Source organism: Saccostrea cucullata, unplaced genomic scaffold, assembly GCF_032062105.1.
Source record: "Saccostrea cucullata isolate Sc308-1 unplaced genomic scaffold, CSIRO_AGI_Scuc_v1 ctg391, whole genome shotgun sequence".
In the NCBI taxonomy this organism is placed as follows: Eukaryota; Metazoa; Mollusca; class Bivalvia; order Ostreida; family Ostreidae; genus Saccostrea; species Saccostrea cuccullata.
In genome coordinates this window covers 365443-391380 of record NW_026938695.1, presented here as the reverse complement: position 1 = coordinate 391380, position 25938 = coordinate 365443, and the positions used below count along the sequence as shown (strand labels likewise).

General features: G+C 32.1%; 1 protein-coding gene and 1 long non-coding RNA gene across 5 annotated transcripts; both read left to right on the top strand.

Moving 5' to 3' along the window:
* The first annotated feature begins 212 nt into the window (after positions 1-212).
* On the top strand, positions 213-23772 carry LOC134250973 (calcitonin gene-related peptide type 1 receptor-like). Of its 2 annotated transcripts, none has more exons than XM_062733338.1 (13): positions 213-640; positions 2965-3778; positions 8251-8364; positions 10295-10404; positions 11096-11196; positions 11554-11680; positions 12103-12256; positions 12467-12533; positions 12925-12988; positions 13328-13407; positions 22043-22181; positions 22729-22770; positions 23417-23772. In XM_062733338.1, the coding sequence occupies exons 2-13, from the start codon at positions 3670-3672 to the stop codon at positions 23558-23560; spliced, it is 1251 nt and encodes a 416-aa protein (XP_062589322.1). In that variant the 5' UTR covers positions 213-640; positions 2965-3669; the 3' UTR covers positions 23561-23772. The 2 variants fall into 2 exon arrangements, with proteins under 2 accessions (XP_062589322.1, XP_062589323.1); XM_062733339.1 differs by having other exon boundaries at positions 22729-22849.
* LOC134250974 (uncharacterized) lies at positions 17933-19615 on the top strand. Of its 3 annotated transcripts, XR_009988636.1 has the most exons (4): positions 17936-17977; positions 18427-18542; positions 19070-19187; positions 19429-19615. It is a non-coding gene; the product is annotated as an uncharacterized LOC134250974 (long non-coding RNA). The 3 variants fall into 3 exon arrangements; XR_009988637.1 differs by lacking the exon at positions 18427-18542 and having other exon boundaries at positions 17933-17977; XR_009988635.1 differs by lacking the exon at positions 17936-17977 and having other exon boundaries at positions 18073-18542.
* Positions 23773-25938: the final 2166 nt, after the last annotated feature.

Sequence of the window (25938 nt, the reverse complement as noted above, 5' to 3'; positions counted from 1 at the left end):
AGAAAAAAACCATCAAAACTAAAACAATACAGGTTTCTTGTTGAGTTGTTAGGGCAGAAATTGATAAAAAAAAACATTATGACTTTTACTTAAAAGGAAGTTGTATGTTTCTGTCTATTTAAAAAATAAAAATGATGCTAGTGTGGAGGGGAACAGATTAAAAGTAGATTTAATACGAGGGGGAAATACATTAATGTGGTGTTATGGTGTCAACGAACAAACAACGATAGTCAAGGCTTAATGTGGTTTCAAGCAAGTGTAGGGTAAAAACATCATATAATCCAGACATCGTTTGTTCATCAATCTCTACAAATCAGAAAAGAATTGATCCGCCATCCAGCTGTTTCCCCCACAAGAGAAAGGGATTATTTACATCAAGATCGTAAGGAAACAGGCGCTCTAAAACGGTCCAAATAATGTCACGGAGTTTGTAACGGTGCAAAAAAATGAAGCGAGTAGACAAAGTAATTGTGGAGATGCCGCGACGTTTTGTGCTTTCAGTTAGATTGTGAAAGGTTAACGACGAATGTAAAAGCTACTGGAAATTGTACTAAGTGTGGAATTATAAATAACAATTTATCAGCTACCTCTTCGGGAGAGTGAATTTAAAGGAATTATACAACATCAATAATAAATCTCGGTACGTTTAAATCTTTTTACTTAAGATATTGTTCCATTTGTATTTATATAGGACATTTGAGAGATGGATATTTTGAAATTGCTTAAAATGCCAGCATGATGGTGCCTATATATCAGTTGCATTGATAAAGTACTTTCATGAGTTTAGGACCTGCTACTGTGAAACCATTATTTAATCGGTCACCTGGCCTACCTCAAAGCGGAAACCTGTGTTGTTTTATTAATTAAATTAAGTGCAAAGCTGAGAGAGAAAAATATCAAAATTGGGAATTTAATAAAGAAGCTCAGATCTCATCAAGATACGAATTAGCTTAATAAATAAGGATGCATCTTTTAATTAAAGCATAATAATGCACGAGCTAGAAATGTTAACATCTCTCTCTCTCTCTCTCTCTCTCTCTCTTTAACATTATTGTCTGAATTAATAGAAAACAAGTATGATAAAAAATTGCAATTTTTCTGTAAATGTTGCACGATTTCGCGACTCTCTCTTTCTCTATCTCTTTCTCTCTTCAAATATGTCATATCAAACGTTGAATATTATTATAGTTACTCTGATTTCGATGCATTTGCGTCCGATAATGGTTTCAAAAATTCATGCATTGAATTATCTTTTTGTTATGTTGTACGGTAACAATATGATCAATTAATTGATGAAACAAGTGTCGAGACAACAGTCTTGTTCACAATATTTAGCAAATTTTAATTTGATTCAATGACTTTTCAGGAAACTCATTTATAATCATTTATCGAATGTTGACAAACGTTTTTCATACATACATTTAAGTACTAAATTTCACAGTGAATTGTCAACGGATGTGCCTGTTTGCTTTATCAAGACAAGGGACACACGACAGTATTGAAGAGTTGACAAGGAATCTCCACTCATTCAGGGCACCTGATCCCACCTTTCATTAGTTTAGAAATCCCTGTTTGCTCTGCCCCTATTATGCATTGATTTGATGGATGTTTGAGCTTAATTCTAATTTGTTATCTTCACATTCCTTCCATTGAATTATATACATTATTAATTAAAAAGATAAATATTTCAAAAATGCATGTGTCTGATTGCACAATTATATCCTATTTGAATTCTTTTTTATGAATGCATACACACGATTAAAGATATGTGATGCGAATATAATATAGTGAAATACTAGTACCTCATTATAATATTGTGCCTCGTAATAATGTTTAGCGGTATACCTTGTAAATTTCATAAACAGACGAAAACAAAATCTCTATGAAAAATTCACTCAGAGTTAATCATCAGTGATCTTATCCGTATCTTGTTATCTACGTCAATCTATTAAAAGAACGAATATCTGCACTTCCTTTTTAAAGTGCAAAAATGTCAAATGTGATAGAATGAGAAAAAATACAGACTTATTGCATATCTCAAAAGAAAATGAAATAAAAAAAACTGTAAGTCATATCTGTAATTAGACACTTGGAAAAACTCATCCAAAGGTCGCGCACGCATATTATGTCTATTCATACATGAAATGTATGTTTTTGATGTTTCAGAGACTGACCAACTTAAATACAGTCAACAAGATTTAAGAAATGTATTTCAGTAACGTATATAGATAATGAACAATATTTAGAATCAAAGGTCGATTGGTATAATACAAAATGGGAAAAGAGCTTAAAGTGACTTAGTTAATTAAAAAAAATCACAGAAGGGATAAGTATTTACAGAAAAGTAAACACCGCTATTATTGGTTATTCCCTTACGTGCTTATTGACATAATCGAGCAAGCGTAAAGTCGAACGTATTATATGGAGATAACAAAGAGTATTTGAGCTTAAAAGTCCAATAATCAAAACAAATTTCGGAGCAGAGCAAACGCAGTCCTCGAAAACATTGGAGGTGGGGTAAAGTACCATTAATGAGTGAGCATACCCGCCGTGTGTTCACTTACACGATCGGTAAATAACGGGCATGTCCGTCGATAATTAAATGTGAAAATAATGGTCTTGCAGTTTGTATGAAAAACGTAATTCAAAATGCGATTTATTGAACCATTATGTTTGTTGAGAAGGTTATAATATCAACTATAAATCTTGCGAAATGATAACTGTTGCTATTCTTGTTTTTTTAAAACTTATTTTATCAATAGTTTTCGTCGTTTTAAAACTATTCACATAGGTGTAGTTATAATTGTTTCGTAAATTATTTTCTCATAGATTCTGGTTGGATGTGAATATATTCACTAGGTAAACTGAATAAATATGATTGAAAATATTACAGAGCGGGTATTCAGATTACATTAATTTTTTTACTTTATTTCACATTTTGATATTTGTAACGTTTCATTTTAGAATGTGTTCAAATCGAAAAAGCTAACTCTACTGAAGCAACAGGAAAAAACAAAAGTGACAACAAACTGTAATGGACTACAAATTAAAGTCAACATCAAATAAACGTAGAAAACATCAGATCTATCTTGAAGCAACAATTTGAATCCGAAAACAGCAAAGTCTACACCAACTTGTAGCTGGAACGAGCGGACAGAATAAATTTTCACTGGAAATGAAAGACGCAACAAGATATGGTAACTAAAAGGGATATGAGGTAAAAAGAATGAAATGGTAGCTCAACATGACTGACTTCGCCAAATTAAGATTTTCACCCAAAGCGTCTTAGCCGGTTTGGAAGAACTACAGAATATGTTGTGCAGGCAATTTTAGTCAGGGAGCTGTCGTGGCTTATAAATCCAAGTTCTACTCACTAGTTAAACAAAAGGGCAATAATACAGCATGTGAGTTATAGCGGTTCGATTTTTTGAAAACTGAAATATATTTGGCACAATGCTTGAACTAAAGTTAACAATTCTATATATATGAAGCCTTGATGTTTAAAAACGGACTTCTTAGAAAAAACGTTTGACGGAAATCGTGTGAATAATTGTAAGGAGACAGGGAAACTTAGCATTAAGAGCACTTATACAAACCAGTATTGGATTTTATGTGAACTCAATATCTGAGGATTGAAATACAATTTTATCAGACTGAAATACGACGAGAATGGAGAAGAAAAATGTTTTATTTGAGAATGAATTCTTTAAACAAATTCATGCAATATCGGCCCAAGTTTGCTATGAGGATGTGATATCGAAACCAGCCCCCTCTGATGGTAAGTGTCCTCTTTGATATTTATCTTAGTGTATCATAGTATGAGTATAAATTGAGATGAATATTCTGTTGTATTAAACGACAGAGTATCGTGGTAATACACTTTGAACACGCATAGACATGATTTATAAAACATTGCTTGTATTTATAGTTGTATTTTTTAGCAGTGTATGATGTACTATTTTGAAACGCTACAAAAAGATTTGACTTTTAAAAAGTTGCTTTTCTTAACATTTTATGAAAACAATATCATAAATTGAGTAAATATTGATAGACATAAAAAGGTAATGAAAGATATTATGAGTTTGAAGTGATGAGCATTTAAAAGGTGCACTACAGGATTTCTGAAAAAAAAATTATACTTGAAACAAAAATGGGATCTCATAATCAATACTGCATTATAAACCTATCAAATAATACTTACCATAAGAAAATATTCAACAGTGATATACTGCCCAAAATTAGCCTCAAAAGGAATATTAGGTAACAGGTGTGCTAGAGATTGTTTTGCAAAATTTATGCTTGAAAGTAACAAGTTCTTAAAATCGTTTCTGTATTATCAACCGATCAACAAACACTAACCATAAGGAAATAAACAGAGGTATTGTGAAAGACCTTGAATTTAAAAATTAGGCGTAAAAAGGAATTTTAGTCTGTGAGACTAACATTACAGGTGAACTAGAGGTTTTTTGGCAAAATGTATGCATGAGAACTTTTATAATCGTTATTTTTGTTATTGTAGTATCAACTGATCTAAGAACTCTAACCATAAGAAAATATTTATAAGAAATATCGTGAAAGACCTCGAATTCCCAAACTGGGTATAAAAAAGAGAAAATTCGTTTGAGAGATAGAAATGAGAATTCTTTAAGCTGCCTGCAAGCTGCCTGCATTGTAGACAGAACTAAATAAGAAATCGACAATTATATCATCACTTCCCCAGAGTTAGTCGAAGATCAGTATGGATTGACTTCTGACCATCAGATGCAATTAATCAATGACATTTACTTACGTACCAGTGATAAACATATTACAGAAAAAAAAACCGAATGTTATTCAGGAATTTGGCACTAATGAACTTTATTTTATTCTGATTAGTTACACATGCATTGGTTAAACCCCATCATGGTCGTACTTTTGAGAGTAATTTGTCATGCCTTTAGTAATGAAATTTTATTCATTTGATGTCTTTGAACTTTCTGGCTGAAGAAAATCTATGATTTTGGCCTTGTGTGTAAACAAACAGATCAATATCGGAAGTTTACACGACATTCAATATATTTACCATGATAGATTTAATCTATTGTAAAATCACATATTTTCTTGTGACCTTATCCACGTTTGTTGAAAAAAAATCTTTGTTAATTTGTGAAGACGATTTCGTGGTGGAGAATTTTAAGTAATTATGAATATCAAATTTTCTTTTCGTGGTGGTCATATAAATTCTTGGGTCTCTCAATGTATCGAAAACAACGAAAATTTAAGCTCCTCGAAAGTTAGTGATTTCACGGTATTCTTTTGATTTTTAATGATTTAACAAAACATAATTGGCCCTACCTAGTATTTCGATTTATTAAAGAGAAAATGGATCCTTCATCCTAACTTCAATATAATTGCTAATATTTGGGGTTTCATTCATCGATAAAATTTTCTTTTTATTTATTTGGCATCGTCCTTTATGACATCGATCAAGTCGATAGTATTCATTTGTCATTTGTTTAGTTTTAACTCTAGCCATGTATTTTCTTTTCCTTACGTTGTAACACATCTGGAAGGGTTTTTTGAATAACTGATCCAATTAGAATGGTATTCTCCTTTTATAAAAAAAGATACTTATATACGAAAGAATGTTCTTTCTTGTTCACCGATAACGCTATTATTTAAGATTTTCTTAATCGTCCGAATCCAGCTTTAATGATTCAAAAAGAAGAGATTTGCAAACAAGTTGGCCAAAATTCCAATGTATATTCTTTTATACAAGATATTTTGTTCTTACACTGTGTTGCGGATTGAAAATTTATCTAGATTGCTTAATTTCTAAAAAAAAAAGTTCAGGTTTGTAATAAACATTGTATGTAAAATTGTAAAATACAATTTGTAGCTATGATATTTTTTTATGGTTTAATTAGTAAGATGAATCTTGAAGTCGTTAGACACTGTTAAAACCTTTGATTAGTTGAAATATTCTTAATGTAGCAGAATTATCATTTAAAAAATATATATAATCATTAATTATTCAAAAGAAAGCAAAAAAAAAAAAAAAACAACGTTTCAGCCAACACATCATTACAATGTAATTGATAAATTACTTAAAATAATCGCATTTCAAATTTAAGATTACGAAGCTTACATGTAGTGAATGAGATTGCTCTCTTGTCATACCGGGGAAGTCTTTTGGAAAGTAACGACTGCTTTGTATAAAAGCTGACGTCTCTTGAGCCATCTATCATAATTAAGTGTTTCTGTCAAAGTGCTGTAACTTTTCATCTGTTATAATTTCTAGCTAATCCTTTCTTTGATAGCAGCTGGCGTTTTCTTTATCTGAAAAATAAAATCAAAAGAAGCAAACGCCACAAGCAATTTTTTATGCCGATCTTTAAGAATAGGCAATAAAAGATTGAAACTTAAAGATATTTTAATTTTTTGACATAAAACTGCTAGCTTTTTAATACTTACTTTTTGTTTTAAAAAGGACATATTTTCTAGACAAAATTAAGGCCTTTTCAAATTAATACATATTGTGACAAAGTTTTGATACTGACAAACACTTCTTTACGTTATTATTAATTGAAAAAAATAAATGATGAGACGACCAAAGCCTTCTCATCGCAGCAATACACATTTTAATAATTAAACAACATTAGTAATATATAACCATTACTAGCTGCTAGTATATGGATATCAGCGGAAACGAATCAGGGGAAGAGTAGTTTGAATGATTGTATATTTTTTTACGTTCCGTTCGAGACGTTTTTGCTCATGTCACCTTGTACCGGCAAAGGACTTCAAACCGTCATTCAGTGAGGGATTTTAATTTGATGCCAACGCCTACCGTGAGTTTGGGTCTCGGATTTAAAGGTCTCTTCAAAAGGAGCCAATTGGGGAAAGTTAAACATGTAAAAACTAAAAAGATGTGTATATATAACTTGAATATAACCAAACACTTATAATCACCTAGGGTAGAATTATAAACTTTGTCAGGGAAATCATCTGGCGTAAGTCTCTGCACCCAGCTTACCTTAACGCTCAATCTATTGTCTTATTGTGAACTATATTTCCGTGTAATTGCTTACAACATTAAAGAATAAGGCTCATAACCTCCATTCGGCCAGATGGAGTCTTCATGCTGGGTTAAATTTTGATGTAATTACCCTTCTATCTATATACTACAGCCATTCACTTGCTGCACACTGTTTTTCAATTAAATCAAGAGATGCCTTGGTCTTGAATGTATTATCTTTCATAACTCGGTCAGGAGTTTGAAATAAACACAATTTTAAAAAAAATGATTTTTTTTTGTTTGCTGAGTAAATTTTTCTAATGTCTTATTATTTTTTTCCAAATCTCACCAACTGTATAGTAGAGATAGCAAACTAACGAAAAGATGATAATTATTTTTTGAATAAAAAACGTCACTTTTAGCAGTCTTAACATATTAAAGAGTTTTAGAACAAGATATATAAAATTCCAAGCTAGTTATGTGTAAACAAATTGATGTAGGTTAGATATGTAAGCAAAATTGCAGTTGTTCAGTAAAATCTGGATTTCTCGAATTTCACGTTTTGTGTACGACATTCCATCAGGCGAGATGATTAAATCTGGAAATCTTGTAATCTCTGTAATGTTTTATAAGATCCATTTGCCAATGAAATAGTTTCACGAATACTTGGCGTAAATGCATGTAATTGTTTTTAAATACTCTCTGTATTTATTGAAACGGTTAGGAAAAATTGATTCAAGAACATCTCACTTTCTCCCACTCTCTTTAAATGAAAAAAAGAAAGCTGCATATTTCATCGAAAAATTCTAAAAAGAAATTTCAATTATAAAAATGTAATGCATATAGCTTGCACATTTTTTATTTGATATCAATGAAACCTTTTTTTCTTTGTAAGAAAAGTAATCAGGCTAAAATTAATGTTATAAAGAATAAATAAAATACCCCTTTTATGACTGTGTAATATACACATCAGGCTTGAGAACCTAACTGGAAAATATAAGATCTTCTTCCATTATATAATATTAATGTCATTTCTTTAAAATTCAAACTTTAAGATCAACCGCTTACTCCACGAAATAATAATTTGAGTGCTTTTCAACTAAAAAACTAAAAATGGAAAAAAAATAATACAAAACCAAAACGCTAACTTATTTTGACTCTGCCACTTTTACTACAAAATATTTTTTTGTAAAAAAGAAGTGCTTATACTTATGTATCACTTTCTAATAATAATTTGTTTTTATCTTTTATAGGTAAATTATATTGTTCTCCAAAACATGACGATTTTCTGGGATGCTGGAACTATACAGAAGCTGGCACCAAGGCCTCATTGCCTTGTCCTGAAATCCCGGGATTTCATAAATCACGTAAGTTAATCCGCACTTGATCCACACTTAATCCGCAGACTCATTAGATTCCTCTATTTTAATTTTCGAAAAGATAAGGTATGTTAATAAAAATAGAAACATTGTCATAAATTCTTGACTTGAGTTAAAAAAAAAACAAAAACAACCCATATCTTTAGCCAAAAAATTTGCTGGTTAAAAACATGAACATGGATATTTTAAATTATTATCCAATATTTAAAAAAACTAGTAAAACAGTTAAAGCAGACACATTTATTATAAAATGACGCTTACTACGAAGTGATTTGCGTTCTTCCTGTCTTCAAAATATATTGTAGACTGAACGGAGGTAACAAGTAACGCTTAACATGAAGCAAAATTGTCCTTTTATAAGTCTGTTTCACTGTAGTTCTTTTGTCTATTTTAATAACCAAAGCTTTTTGATTTGCATTAAAAGATTTGTCAACAATACAATGTAAAGTGTTCGATTTGTCGCTACACTTGACTCTGACATTTGACAATGATAGGAAATATGATATCAGGTAATATTTGATATCAATCATCACTTACGTTTATTCTAAAAATGTATAAAGTTTCCTGTTTTATTTTTGCACCCCCTTTAAAGATGTTGTAGATGAAACAATAGAATATTATGAAGCGATACTATAAAGATTTTCTTATGCAAGTACATTTGCCCTCAATTGTCCTCTTTCATGATCAGTGCAATTATATTTAGAATATCAAATGTCGCTGTAAGTTGAAGCAAAGCAAATATTCTGCAAACAAGATACACTATTTTAAAGAAAACATTTGTTCATATATACAAATAATCCGTAGTCAAAGTCATGTTAAAGGACTGAATCTGCACAAATAGAAGAACTGTAGCAAGCAACATTTTACATTATACATGTTCAATCGTCTTTGATGTCTTTGTAATCCTACAAAGGTCATTAATATGATACGTAATTTTTTTTTTAATTTGAAAATGTTTATCTTTTTCTTTTACCATTCCGACTTATCACAGTTATCCGTTCATGGATAATATATATATATGAAATTTAATATAAAATCGCGTGTAAATTTGGAATTAATATCTGGATGATGACATGCTATATGAACCTTATGCGTGCGTAAGACAGATGATTTAATCTCTTATATTGGATAATTGGTCAATTCATTCACAGCGTTGTAAACAAGAAATAAAATGTGAATAGAAACATTCATTTGAGGAAGCTAACATGCCTTTCTAATCATCCATCCGAAAATCTTGATCTAATCGCAAAACTCTCTCCGCTCTCTTACACGCCACGTTCCGGAAAGAAGAAAACTTTTGTTTCTCATGAATATGGTCTATTAGCTGAAACAGTTTTTCTCTCATACTTTGTGTTATGAAATTATGAGAAATGCCCACTTTATAAAAACTATCAAATATAAACTGATAACTGTTTGCTATCTTCCTCTTTCATATATCTACAATGTGATTGGTAATCAAGAAAAATTATCTTCGGAAAGTATATATTTATTGAGTATTTATCAGATATGAAACGTATTATCACTCTTTTATCACTTTTGAAAACTGCCAAATAACAAAGGAAAGGAACAATAAAGATATATTACTTTAACAACACGCAATATTGTGATCAAATCGGTCAATCTGAAAGCAAAATGTTGAGTGCACAAGTATTGCACTTCAAATAAAATGTCTAAGGGACGATTTATTTTTTTTCTTTCAAAAATTCATTCTTGTACAATTTTTTCTCTAGAGATCAAGATGTTCGAATTGAATGAAATTTAGGATATTGGTTGGGGGATTTATAATAATAGAAAGCATTGTTCGAAGTTTGTTTAGTATGTGATTTAAAAAAAAAATCATATCAGTTTTATGTGTTTCAGCCAAACAATCATTAAAATATTATTTTCAAATGCTAAAAAATAAGATTAACAATTTCAGAAAAGGTCTATTTTGACTGCACTGAGAATGGAACATGGTACGTAAATCCTCATACAGGCAGAGAATATGCCGATTATTCCAGGTGTAGAAACTACCAAAATGCCGTCAAGGTACATTTATTACTATATCAAATTCCATTTAATATTAACATTTAAATTCCCTTTCTGTATTACGAATTCTGATAATAATGCATTATTTCAAACTCTAATCGGAGGTATACGTGTAAAATTTTTGTAAAATATCGATCTTATTCAAAATTTCTTCTATAATAACATTGTGTTCATCGAATGGTTTTTCAGAGTTAAATTTTACAAAACCAATTGCCCAATTTTATGAAGTTTACTTAAGAAATAAGGTATCATTTTTTTGAGTTTTATTAGGATGTAAAACGGGTTGGTCACGTGATCAAATCCCATAAAGCCCGAAGGGCTTTAAGGAAGATTTGATCATGTGCCAACCCGTTTTACACCCCAATAAAACTCAAAAAATGACACCTTATTACTTATATTTACATTTGTGACTTATTCATACTTTAAATTTGCCTGATTGTAACTTTTAACGTGTGAAATGCATTATTTTTCAAACCCAACGGCATTTATGTAATCCACTGAACGCGCGTCGACCCTTTATGACGTCACTGAGAAATTACGTCGAACGTTTATCCATACGAACATCTATGACCTCTTGACCCCGTACCTGTATTTATACAGTTATAAAAACGCTTGCTTTCAGTAGTGTTATATAAAGGAAAACATTTGCAAATGTAAATATATAAAAATGGCATTTTTAAATCCTTTACAGGAGCTGGAGGATGACGTCATTCATATTTACGTCACGATAGCTTTGTTTTGTCTCTCTTTTGTCCTAATCTCGGTCTCTCTTATCATATTTTTCAAATTCAGGTAAGTTTTGTCATATTTCCGTCTCTTTACAATGTCATAGGTATAAGCGTCGCAAGTAAAAATATTGGTCAATGTAAGTCTAAACAAGTTATATGTAAGGATTCTTGGACAAACATGTTGAAAAATAATCGAGAAAATCATTCTTTAATGCAATAGGTAACTACAAAATAAAGAAGATTTACTTCTCTGATTCTTATCGTTTATGATTTACTCTTTGCTTTCTTCTGTATAAAAATAGAAAATGTTCTTCTATACCAAGATGAACGTAGGCCTACAAACAGTCTGGATTGAGTGCAGTATAAAAATTTCCGCGTTTTTTTTGTTGTTGCCTTATTTGCATATTACTATTCTTTGTAGACAACTCAGGTGTGACAGAATCACCATACATAAGAACTTGTTTATTTCCTACCTGATAACAGATCTATTTTACCTGGTGTATCTTTCTGTTATCAATTTCTCGGAGGATGTCGTCCTGCACAATCCTGTAAGTCACATCACTACTGTTGTTCAGTGACACTTTTTTTCTGCAAATTGTTCATTAGATTGTTTGTATGTTGTTTTACCTCCCATTCGAGAATGTTTCACTCGTATATTCACGTAACCATTTACCGGTGAATGGCTTCATATTTTGACCTTTCCTCGGCACGCAGGGCCATTGAGCAGTGAGGCATCTTTATCGTGCCAATGTTTGACGGGGCTTCAGTTGTTTAGGTCTCATGCGAAGAATCCACAACGTTCACCTCAAAGTGTTGAATGCATGGCGTAGGAAGAGCAATGCTACCTTTAGTCGCGGGCGAGATTCGAGATTGTTTATACTGGAAGAGAAAAAAAAAAACATACTTAAGAACATTGATATGTGAATGTTTTAAATGTTAAATAAAACATAAAACCTTTTCTTTCTTTTAGGGTTGGTGTCAAGCCCTCCATGTTGTCACACAATATGCAATCGTCTGTAACTTTGCCTGGATGTTCTGTGAGGGACTATATCTTCATACCGTGATGATGAGCGCATTCACTTCCGGCAAATCTGTTATTATTGCGTGTCTAGTGATTGGATGGGGTAGGAATACAAAGATAATGACAAAATGTTACAAAAGATATAATTTTGTTAGTTGTTAAGGATTTAACTTTCTGGTAAATTTAAACCTGACAAAAACCATATGCATAGCATAAAAACATAATATAAAGTCACAGTTCGTATATTCCATGACCAACCTCTTTTTTATAAATGCTATGAAAAATTCACCTTTTCTTTGCTTTTATTTCTCAGGTGTCCCGGTTCCTTTAACAATTATTTATGCAGCTATCAGGACCTCCCTGAACGACAACACAATAGCGTATGTATCTGTAACTAAAATGAACATGGTAATACCTTATAACTAATGACAACACAATAGCGTACGTATTTCTAACTAAAATTAACATGGTAATACCATAAAACATAGTAAAACCTTAAAACGGTATGAATGCACATCTTAAAAAGATGAGAATCAAAGATTTGCAATTGTGCATACTTCTTAATATTGAAACAAAATTAACTAAAACGGGAAAATAATTTTGAAAATAAGCTATTGAGAGATAAGAACAAATGTAGTTAATTTAAATCTTCTCAAAAATTAATATAGAATCGTAAAATTAATTATTTAGATAAAAGACTATGGACACTTTTCCATAGAAATTCTTATTTATACTTGCTAGTAATTAATAAATTACTTTTGTTTTTTCTAGATGTTGGAGTGGTGAAAGTAGCTTTCTGTGGATCATATATGCCCCGGTTGTACTCTCCATGTCGGTAATAATTTTTTTTTCAAATACTATTTTTTCCGGATGAGTAGCGTGTTTAGTTGTTTAGTTACTTGTAGGTTTTGTTAGGTTTCTGATAGGAAAATCAAATCTACTTTTCATCTTATAAATTGAAAATGTTAATTAATATTTAGAAAAGGTTGAATTTTATCGAAGTTAAATAAGATATAACTTATATAAGAATGAATGTTTACTATTATAACACAATTTAAACATACATTTTTACTATTTTAATATCATGCTCGTTCAAATTGAACAATAAACATATATAAACATATAACATACAATTTACCCTTAATTCTCTAATTCTCTAATCGATGTATTTCAGATCAACGTGATTTTTGTTGTGAATATAATGCGTTTACTTATAACAAAGCTAAGGCAGATACCGGAAGCTGCTCAGACAAGGTATGTGCTGATGAAATTTTTGAATATATGTATATTATTCTTCACAATATTGAAATTTTTTCAAGGAACGAAGATTTATCTCCCTTTTTGAAAATACAGTGTATATTAAACATTATACGAAATTCAGATGCTAATAAAAAATAAAAAAATGATAGAATAAAAAAGGTAATGTTTCTTAGCATGGTTCATGCGTTCCTTATCTAAAAGCAAAAAAAAAAAAAAATGAATTATTTATTCTATTATTTTGATATTTTTTAAAGAGAAAGATTGTGATCATTTGAATAAAAATGAACCCATATCGTTCGACCGTTTTCAAAAATATTTTTTTCAAAAATCTGCTCTAATTCTTATGATTTCGTTGACGTAATTTTTGTCGAAGGGGAGAAAAAAGATGACGGATGACCGGTAAAACCAAATCATATACAAAGAATGTACATAATGAAAACAAGGCCCCCTTTAAACTTTGCGGAATTTCTAATCTAGAATAAAAGACCATCATTTAATAATTAACTCTGATAAATAAGAAGGGAAGTTCTACGTATATCTGTTACAATGGAGTCTCAACTAAATTTTGATTTGTCTCAACTATTTTTTTATGCAAATATCACTGTTTAAAGCTTTGTTTATAAATGACTCGTGCCTCACCTTACAAAAACCTATGCTGAAGCACACATTTGAATTGACAAAATTTTGCTTTTCAAAGTTGAGCAAAATAAAGTTAAATTGGTAAAAGTAAAATACTGCAATTCCAGATGCAGATGTTTTTATTAGAATTATTTTTCCATTTTACATCTCCTTACCTGCATTGTTGCAATGCTACTAAATTTGTGCAACTTTATCCGAATGCAGATAAATTTAATTTACATTTCCCAATTCCCCAATGCAGGATTACCAATACTATGCAGTATGAATGCAGGCTCTGTCAGGTATTGTGCATTATAATGTCTATCAATGTCACGTCAGTCAATGCAGGCATTGGCTGACTGCACAGTCAGTCAATGCAGGCATTGGCCGACCTTGCATCAGTCAGTCAATGCAGGCATTGGCCGACTGCACAGTCAGTCAATACAGGCATGGGCCGACTGCACATCAGTCAGTCAATGCAGGCATTGGCCAAGTGCACATCAGTAATTCAATGCAGGCATTGGCTGACCGTACATCAGTTGGTCAATGCAGGCATTGACCTTACATCAGTCAGTCAATGCAGGCATTGACCTTACATCAGTCAGTCAATGCAGGCATTGGCCGACTGCGCAATCAGTCAATGCAGGCATTGGCCGACTACACATCAGTCAATCAATGCAGGCATTGGCCGACTGCACAGTTAGTCAATGCAGGCATTGGCCGAGTGCACATCAGTCAGTCAATGCAGGCATTGGCCAACCTTACATTAGTCAGTCAATGCAGGCATTGGCTGACTGCACATCAGTCATTCAATGCAGGCATTGGCCGACTGCGTAGTCAGTCAATGCCTGCATTGGCCGACTGCACATCAGTCAGTCAATACAGGCATTGGCCGACTGCACATTAGTCAGTCAATGCAGGCATAGGCGACTGCACATTAGTCAGTCAATGCAGGCATTGGCCGATTGCACATCAGTCAGTCAATGCAGGCATTGGCCGACTGCACAGTCAGTCAATGCAGGCATTGGCTGACTCCATAATCAGTCAATACACCTCATTCTTCTTCACAGTAGATTTTAAATCCCCAGGCTTGGCTGACTTTGACAAACTGTTCTATAAAAAATGGCTGTTTGATTGTTAATAATTATCATGTCAAGAATATGTATACAATGATAAATAATATCATTTTAATTTGAAATTGATAAATATAAAATAATAGGAGGCCAGATAATTTTAAAATCATAAAGCGTCGTAATGGACATAAGAAAAGTTAACGTGCATGAGGTGAAAGTCTTTTTAGCTCACCTGAGCCGAAGGCTCAAGTGAGCTTTTCTGATCACATTTTGTCCGTCGTCCGTCCGTCCGTCCGTCTGTCCGTCTGTCCGTCTGTCTGTCTGTCCGTCTGTAAACTTTTCACATTTTCCACTTCTTCTCAAGAACCACTGGGCCAATTTTGACCAAACTTGGTACAAAGCATCCTTGGGTAAAGGGGAATTTAAATTGTTAAAATGAAGGGACATATCCCCTCGCAAGGGGAGATAATCAAGAAAAGACAAAAATAGGGTGGGGTCATTAAAAAATCTTCTTCTCAAGAACCACTGGGCCAGTAAAGCTGAAACTTATGTGGAAGCATCCTGGTATAGTGTAGATTCTATTGTTCAAATCATGACCCCCGGGGGAAGGGCGGGGCCACAATGGGGAATCAAAGTTTTATATAGAAATATATAGGAAAAATCTTTGAAAATCTTCTTCTCAAGAACCACTGGGCATGAAACTTATGTGGAAGCATCCTGGTATAGTGTAGATTCTAAATTGTTCAAATCATGACCCCCGGGGGAAGGGCGGGGCCACAATGGGGAATCAAAGTTTTACATAGAAATATATAGGAAAAATCTTTGAAAATCTTCTTCTCAAGAACCACTGGGCCAGAAAAGCTGAAACTTATGTGGAAGCATCCTGATATAGTGTAGATTTTAAATTGTTCAAATAATGACACCTTGGGGCCACAATGGGGTATCAAAGTTTTATATAGAAATATATAGGAAAAATCTTTGAAAATCTTCTTCTCAAGAACCACTGGGCCAGAAAAGCTTTATATGGAAGCATGGTATAGTGTAGATTCTAAATTGTTCAAATCAAAAGGGCTGGGGAATTTTTACATAGAAATATATAAAAAATCTTTGAAAATCTTCTTCTCAAGAACTGTTTATGATCCTGTTAATAATTGTTCAAATCATGACCCCCAGGGGAAGGGGGGGAGGGGGCACAATGGGGTATCAAAGTTTTATATAGAAATATATAGGAAAAATCTTTGAAAATCTTCTTCTCAAGAACCACTGGGCCAGAAAAGCTGAAACTTATGTGGAAGCATCCTGATATAGTGTAGATTTTAAATTGTTCAAATCATGACCCCCGGGGGAAGGGCAGGGCCACAATGGGGAATCAAAGTTTTATATAGAAATATATATTAGGAAAAATCTTTGAAAATCTTCTTCTCACCACTGGGCCAGAAAAGCTGAAACTAATTCTGATAAATAATATCATAAATATATAGGAAAAATCTTAATTTGAAATTGATAAATATAAAATAATCATGGAGGCCCATTATAGGGAATAAAGTTTTACATAGAAATATATAAAAAATCATAAAGCGCTCATATGTAATGGACATAAGAAAAGTCTAAATTATGATCAGTGGGGTAATGTGGGGATGCATGATAACAAAGGTGAAAGTTGGTCAAAGCTTCTTTTTTTTTTTTTTTTTTTTTACAAAAGTGTTATTCATTTTATAAATTCCAAAGAAGCCAGCATAAAAATGATTTTGGCTGTTAATTGACAACAAAGTACTAATTGTTCTAATTAATTGATTAAAATTTTCACTGCGGGGAATTTGGTGAATTTCCAACATGACTGAAACTGATGTAACAAAACAAATTCACTTGATATATGCACATGCATGTATAATGGTATAAATATTTTCCTAAAGTATATGAATAGTAGGAAATAAAGTGGCACATTTAGTCGTGCATATATGTTATTCATTTAATTTCATATATTATAAAGCGTTTTCTTGATCCTCTATCTTTTTCTTTTCCTTTGGTCTATATTGTAGTTTTTAACCCGTGTATACCTGAAAAAGAAATGCATGCAGTATTAAAGTAAACTTCTTTTTAAAATAATCGCGAATTACCGTTTATTTTTACATTTACTTTCCAAATTTTTTTTTCAAATATTTCATTTAATTAACTCTGTTTATGATTAGAATAGTTCACAAATAGTTTAAACTTATTTCTTCAAATGAAAAGACTTTGTAAGAATATGATGGCAATATATTCTGTAAGGCAGATTAACTATGCATTCCCAAGCCTTCACAAGACTAAATAATTTATTTTCCGGATAACCAGAGGCATATTACTTTTAAATTCCTGCCACTGGACATATTATCTTTATTCAATTTTTTTTTAGCACAACTACTTTTTTTAAAAAAAAATCTCCAGACCCCCCCCCCTCCTTCTTTTCAGAATTGAATGAATATTCTATCCCTGTCATTCAAACAAATACAAACAAACCAAAAAAAAAGAAAAAAAGAAACATAATCTTACCAGAGTTTTCTTTTTTTTCGATTTTTTCAGTATTCACTTTCATCTGTATATAGGACTGGTTTGTAATGCACTACATGTAATGGACGAGTTTACATGTACATCATTCCTTACAAGGAAAGGGTTTTAAAACTGAAATAAATAATTATTATCCTCAAATTTTTTTAATATTGTGAAGGAAAAATAGATTGAAATTACTCTGATTGTAGATATTTATTTTAATTCGTCATAAATTAAAATTTCTTGCGATGCACCATCTTTTGAACGCCTCTGTATTTAAAAGTGAAAGTAGCTATTATTAAGACCGAGTATTAATCATGAATAAAAAAAAATTCGGCCGTCTAAATGTAAGTTTTATGTTATTTGTAAGTAAACACTTTTATCTATAACTGGTTTATGAACAGACGTACAAACTACTTACCACAAAGAACGATATACAGTCTGTAGGCCTGACGTTACACTCAATCATCGGCCCCTCTGCTGTAGGATGGTCAGCTATTACCAGTATTTCGATGCCTGGATTGGTAAAACGTAACATGTGCACGTGTATAATCATTCAGCATAAACACACAACATTTGGTAACTGGAAATACGTCCTTTTTATCGTTGAATTTTAAAAAGATCATCTTAACCCCTTGGCTTATTAACGTTTCGCGGATTTTAGTTTCTGTAATATTGTGACGTCATATAAGTACGTAGTGCATCACCCAACAGTTAGGCCTGTTTGAAGACTGATCATTCACACAGCAAAATAATATGTTGGCGATTAAAAAAGTATGGAGTTTTTATTATGCAGTGGAAAAACACCAGTTGTGATCTTCTTGAAGCAAAGCTTCGTCCAGTGTATCTTTATCCTATAGTATGCGTTTTCAAGACGGGAAGTTCCAGCTGCAGATTTAAGACACATTGAAGGTTTGTACAAAGTAGCCTACCATGCTTTTATTTAAATTATGCAACTATATTGTGTTTATTTGGCAAATGTTTCAATTATTATTCAAAATAACTTGCCTTTTTTAATTTCCAACTTGCCCAAATAATATATTTAATATAATAATGTAAAAAAAAAAAAAAAAAAAAAGGAAAATGCTTTTAACTATTTTTAAGATTATTTCTGGGATTCGGGATTTTCCAGTTTTGATGTACAGCTTCTTTCTAAAGTAAATCGTACTTTTTCGACTTCTAGCGTAGAAAAAAAAGAAATATAGTCGTAGAAATGTTTGCAAATTATGGCGTGTGTTTAGAAATCTTTATGGTTGTACCCCTTAATTATTTGGTCTGATAAGTTTTTTTACTCCATGCCCCACTCTCACCAAAGAGTTTGGTTCGGCCGTTGTGATTTTTTTTCCATAAAAATAATGCATGCAGTGGCAAAAGTTACAAAGTTCATGTTTGTTTTGTCTAGGGATTTTTAAATACATGTCTTATTTTTTTCTTAACAGTGTTGAGTGACACTCAGATGGAATCTACAGCAACATTAGACTACAGTCTGTGATGATATCCGATTCTATGAGACCTGAGTCTGTTTGTTAAAATGGTGGCCAACGACCATATCATAAGGTTTTATATTCAATATTGTGCCTCACTACTTGTATTTGATTATTGAGTGATGATTACATGAATACATAAAATTAAAAATCTGCGAAAGAAGCATTTTTATTAATATTTAGAGCGTATAACATTAATTATTATGTTGGAACAAGACGATGTGTAATTATTTGGTGAAACAATGCCGAAAATTATATACAAATTTACACGAATTCAAACAATGTTGTGTAACTAACTCCGATTCTATTTTCAGGCGAAGTACTGAGAACTGCACAGACTAAATGGATTACTTTAGGAATCAAGAAGACAACATTTTGACAATGCATAAAAGATTCTACGCAAATAATTTTTATCAAACTGTCCTTGAAAATACATCGTTTTTATTTAATTTTACTTTTCTGCAAATTCTTCTCCATAATTAAAATAAACGTTAAAATTGATCATTCATCGGCATTACTTGATTTATAGAAGTCTGCTGTAAAAAACCAGTTTTGATAAATACAATATGTACATTTATAACTATATTTTTTACAAGGAAGATTTTATTTGCATTAGCCGTATGAATTAAAGCTATTCCAATGCCTGCAGTCCCTATACATGTTTATACAGTGGAATGTACAACGCCTGCATTGCATCAGTCTTTTGAGTCTATCATTGACTGCATTAGAACTTATGTGCATGCAGTCGGCCAATGCCTGCATTGACTGAGTGATGAGCAGTCGGCCAATGCCTGCATTGACTGACTGCGCAGTCGGCCAATGCCTGCATTGGCTGACTGATGTGAAGTAGGCCAATGCCTGCATTGACAGACTGATGTGCAGTCGGCCAATGCCTGCATTGGCTGACTGATGTGAAGTAGGCCAATGCCTGCATTGACAGACTGATGTGCAGTCGGCCAATGCCTGCATTGACTGACTGCGCAGTCGGCCAATGCCTGCATTGACAGACTGATGCGCAGTCGGCCAATGCCTGCATTGACTGACTGATGAGCAGTAGGCCAATGCCTGCATTGACAATGCCTGCATTGACTGACTGATGTGCAGTCGGCCAATGCCTGCATTGACTGACTGCGCAGTTGGCCAATGCCTGCATTGACTGACTGATGTAAAGTCGGCCAATGCCTGCATTGACTGACTGATGTGCATTGACTGACTGATGTGCAGGCATTGGCTAGCTCTCTAAAGAGCCAATGCAGACATTGACGGACTCTCTTGAGAGCGTGAGAGAGTCAGCCAATGCCTGCATTGGCCTTGAGAGCCTTGAAATGCCCGAGTGACCATAGATAGAAAGAGAGAGGGAAAAGGATAAAGAAAGAGCGATTCACATTGCCTGCATTGGCCCTTTTTATAGTTGTGCAGCCTGCATTCGCCCTTTTGATAGTTGTGCTACCTGCATTGGCCAACAATAAACACATTGCCGTAAGAAATTGCGATGAAATTCTGGCATTGACTGAAGAATAATAGCCACCACTGCATTGCAAGTTTATTCACTTTCCTAGGTTTAAAATACATTTTCTATTCCTTTAACGCCAAATTGCATTAGTCAATTACATTTAGAACAAATTCGATTGCATATGTGATTAAGATAAAACACAAATCAGAATATGCTAAAATTTGCATGAAATTGAATGGACATCATGTCATTGTTCCTGTTGTTACTTGTATCATATGAATTTGGAAATAAGTGAATAAAACCATACCATTTGTTTCGGACTAATTTTGTAATCATAAACAACTTCTTTTATAAATCTATTAAATTATATTTACTTTGGTAATAGAAGTCAAAATGTCTTTCCAAATTGCCCATATCATCGAACTTAAATTAAAAAAAAATAAATTAGACAGATAAAAATTAGTTGAGACCCCATTTTACGTAAGATTTTTATGTTCGAAAAAAGGAAACTGAACTTTAAAATTTCTTATACCATCGCAAAAACTTATACGTTATACAAATTTTCCAACGCAAATCGACGGATGCTTTTGCAATTCTTTAGGATTTTAATCAATGTTAAAATGTTAAAATCTTAATTAGACAGCATTTTATATCTCATTCCAAGTATGGAAATTTAATGACTTCATGAAAGGCAATATAAAGAAGAATCTGGGTATTTTGAAGGTTTCAATTGGAAAATCAATGAATACAAATATATGATGACAAGGGTTCGAAGAAAATAGACTTACGTCACTGTAAAAGATCTATAGTTTCATTATTATGGTTGTTCCAAATGCAACTTACAGTAGTCATTCATCGCCTTTCATAGCAAAATATTAAAATCCTAGATAAGGCGACGACCGCTTTTAATACAAAATTAATGATATTAAACGAAAATGATAAGGTTAATTAGGGATACAAACCTATAACTTACATGTTATATTCTTTGTATTGCTATAGAAATTAAAAATGTCAAGAATGAACGCAACTAACCTCGTGAAACTTAGATAAATTTTTCTTGCGCAGTTTATAGACGTTGTAAGTATAAACTAATGATAAGAAATATCTAAAATACAAAGTTAGACTCTATATTCAGAACCGTTTAGGATGCACTGAGTATTAAAATGCAAACCTCACTCAAGAAAAAATAAGTAAATATAGTCAATTAATGTTATAGAATTCAATTTGTTTCGGTTAAAAAATACTAGTTTATGTGTGAATTAAAAATATATTAAAACATATTACACATTAATTTAAAAACAGAAAAATGACATTTTCTTGGAAATCAGGAATTGTTAATGTATTGGCCTTTGATATTGTTTCTGAATCGGACAGGATAAAATGATGTAATCACGGAACAGAATGAAATACATTAAGATAAAAATTAGCTTCTGGGGACTTGCTTATTTATTTGTGCATACATTTTGCCTTCATAGGAAAGCAGTACGTGCTACGGCCATCTTGATTCCTTTGTTGGGATTACAATTTCTAGTTTTTATCAAGCGTCCAGAGGACAAAGAATCGACATTGTATGTTATATACCAGTATGGATTGGCTATATTCGTTCCATTGCAGGTAAATATATATTGAATTAATTGATATATAAAATTAAGCAATAGAAAGGAAACAAATCAAAGAATTCATGCAAACAAAAAGTGAGCCACATGCATGATTTTTGCATAACTTCGTAGTATTTTCTCTCCTTTAGTAGAAGTAAAACTTGTTTCGGAATAAAATACATTTAAGAACATCTCCCTCAACAGTCTTGAAATTTTTACACTACCATTTTAACTAAAGTTTATTTATACATGTAATTGAAGTGGGGAAGTGGAATTAATAAGAAAACAATGAAAGAGAATGTAAGAAGAAAGTCTCTAAATCCTCTTCCAATTAATTGTATGTCAAAGTATATTAGTGAATACTGTTTGTTATCTCCATATGTTTCATTTTAACATGGTTCAGAATAATTTGTTACTGAAAAATTAAGGTTTGATATGCAGGGCACAATAAACTCCACGATGCTGCGTAATATCGCCTCGAATCTACTTATAAATTATAAAATATTTTTTTTGAGGAAATTAACCAAACATTGTCTTTGAAATTGTACTTTTCTCCTTTCCAGGGTGCGTTCGTATCCATAATGTACTGTTTCTGCAACGGAGAGGTGCGTAAGTTAAAGAACTCGTATCAGCTCTCGACCATTAGTACATTTCGAATGAGCCGATTATTATCAAAGCGCGCAGGTGAATAAAGTGTTTATTCACACACACGTGATGTCTTTCTTAGTGAAGCTTCTATTTCACATTGATTCACTAACACGTCCTTGTCAAGCGTTTTTGTCACACTGACCCATTAACTCACGGACATGCTTATCATTGTTTTATCAATAAAGTTTTTATACTGTGACACTACGTCTTCCCGCACTAATTAAAGTTGTGTGTTTGTCCAATTATCTAATCACTTTTGATGTTATGCTACACGTTATTGGTATTATAATGAAGTTGGATATCTCACTAGCCTAAGATTTTTGTTTTTATATAAAAAAGTTAATCTTCTTATAAAAAGAATTGAAATGTAAACTATTCTACATGTAAATTACCGGAAGCATAATGACAATTTTAAATTTTTATCTAAACCAGATACATGTATATATATGAAATTGGAGTTTTTTTTGTCTTCTTACGTTTCTTGGTGTTAGTCTAAGCATGCATTTAATAATGTAAAAATTAAGATGAAGTTTTGATTTTTTTCATAAACTTTCAACTATGTCATTTTAGAAAGTTGTCAATAAAATGAGTTTTCTTTTCTAGGTTCATTCACTACTAAAACGAAAATGGAATCAACATAATATGACGATACCAGGCAGACAAAAGCGTTCACAGTCAAACATGTTGTCGAATACAACCTATACAATTGTTGATCACATGTCTCAATATCAGACTTCCGTGACGTAAAACAACAGATGACGTCATGATTAACTTCCAAATATATATTTGTTGACCAATGCCTCGAACTGGGAATCTTTAAACAAGTGAAATGTTTGAAAAAAAAAAAAAACTTTGAATGCATTGATTTTCAAGATGATATTTATGCCCACTTTGTAAATATGTTTTAAGGTTATTTTTTGCGTAAAATGTAAATTCAAATAAATAAAGAATTAAACGTTGATGTGTCCTTCCAAATCTATAATAATTAGTCCTTTACTATTTTTTACCATACTGTTATCCAGTTTTAGTGTCTGTTTATTTGTTTGTCTTTTGTTTAGCTTCCCCTATATAATATTTCACTCATATGGAGAAGCCTTCACTTGACGGAGGTAGAGTACTATTAATTGTTTAAATTTATTTAAAGTTTCAGAATTCCAGAAAATCTCTGTATGCTTCTTTTTGACTTACAAGAACTTGATACGTACTTTAATTTAGTGTAACAGACAAGAATGAAAACAAAATAAGAGATAGAAGAACTCGTTTCAAACAGATTAGGAAAGACCCTAAACGAATTATACCAGCTTATTTCCGTAAATGTAGGTTTGTTACCGGAAGAAAGAATTCTAAATTCATAACCCCAAGTAATAATTATGTAAACAGCTGTGTTTAATCAAAATATAACCATTTGTGTAGATAATATTCAAAACGGCAGCTATATTATATTTGATTAGTGATAAATCCATTTATTTTCTTTAGACAGGCCACAGTCAGATAGAGAGGGAGTATTAAAATATATATGTCTCCCTTAATTTCCGGTCATGATTTTTTAGTTTTAGTTGGTAGATAAAGGTCCGTATAGCTGCAAGAAAAATGCATTTAAATGAATGTTTATTTCATCAATGTTACACTTCTTATGTTATCATAAAATGCATGGTTGTTATTCATCCACGATTCAAAATAATATTATCTTTAATCATGCCTATAAAAAATAAACAACATATTCAACGTCTTTTGAAATTTTCCATTCTTATGATTTAACCAATATAAGGGCAAATTTTCCAATTTAGTATTGTCAGATGTACAATATCAATATAACAAAATACTAACTGTTTAAGTGGAACATTTTGTATTTTATTCAGATTGTTAAGAACAACACACTCTTTCAGAGCAAATCAAAAGCTTATTAAGGATGAACTTGTATATACTTATTGTCAATCGTCAAAAGCAATTAAGATATGAATGTTTTTGATACTGTAAGGTATTCGTATGAATGGTAAATTACTTGTTACCTAAGAAACAATAAAAGTGAAATTGGTCAGACCACATATTATTGCTTTTCTTTTTTATTAAATAATTTTGCTTGATTGTTTGTTTGTTTTTGTTTTGTTTTTTTTTTTTTTTGTTGTTGTTGTTTTGTTTTCTACTTCATTTTCCTTTCAAAGAATTTCACTGATATGGAGATGTCTTCAATTGCTGGAGGAGAACTGCAAATACTGACATTTAGCTCAGCATTCAAGACAAATGAGCAGTGACTGACCCCTTTTCGTACCAGCACCTACCGCAACACTTGACCTCGAATTAAATGGTCTCATCCGAAAGACAGGTCTCCGCGTCCAGCAATTGAATGCAATCAAGTTTCGTAAGAAATAAACTTAAAAAAAATTAAACTCGGACTGGAATTTTTGATCCAAAGGATTTCTTTCGCACTAACAACTTGACTCACAATCCTTGGGAAATATCGTCTCCTTGCAAACCACGTTCGCTTAGAAATAAAATGATAGGAATTAGCTATTTTCGTCGGCAAAATTAGCACTTTTCAAACATTGTTTCTGAAATGCAATAAAGTATGCAATAAAGTATGCAAATACAGCAACATTAAGAAGAAAAAAAACTTCAAAGGGTATTTAGCTAAAATGTTTCCTGTTATATGAGGCGAAAACGAACAGTATTCGAGCTCAAAAGGCCATTAAACATACAAAATAGGAGCGGAACAGCCACGGATCCCAAAACATCGGAGGTGGGATTAAGTGCCATGAAGGAGAGAGCATCCCCTGCCAACCGGTCACACACACCGTGTGCTCCTTGTTATGATCGGTAAATAATGAAAAAAACCGTTATCCTAAATATTTTATTACTCAATAACTAAACAGTCCTCAATAAAACTATTTTATAGTGTTTATTGACACTACAGATTCTGGGTCATTTATACATTCTGAATGTTTTACTGGCTACATTTGTTAACGGTTAATTACCAATGAAATAATAGGACTAAGAGAAGAGCTCAAAAGTACATTTGAACATTAAAAACTTGGATCGTATGAAACACAGACCTCTACAACGACAGTACTTGATACAGTTGAGGATACGCCTTTTCTGCTGTATGTCTTATGTAATGATCAGGCAAA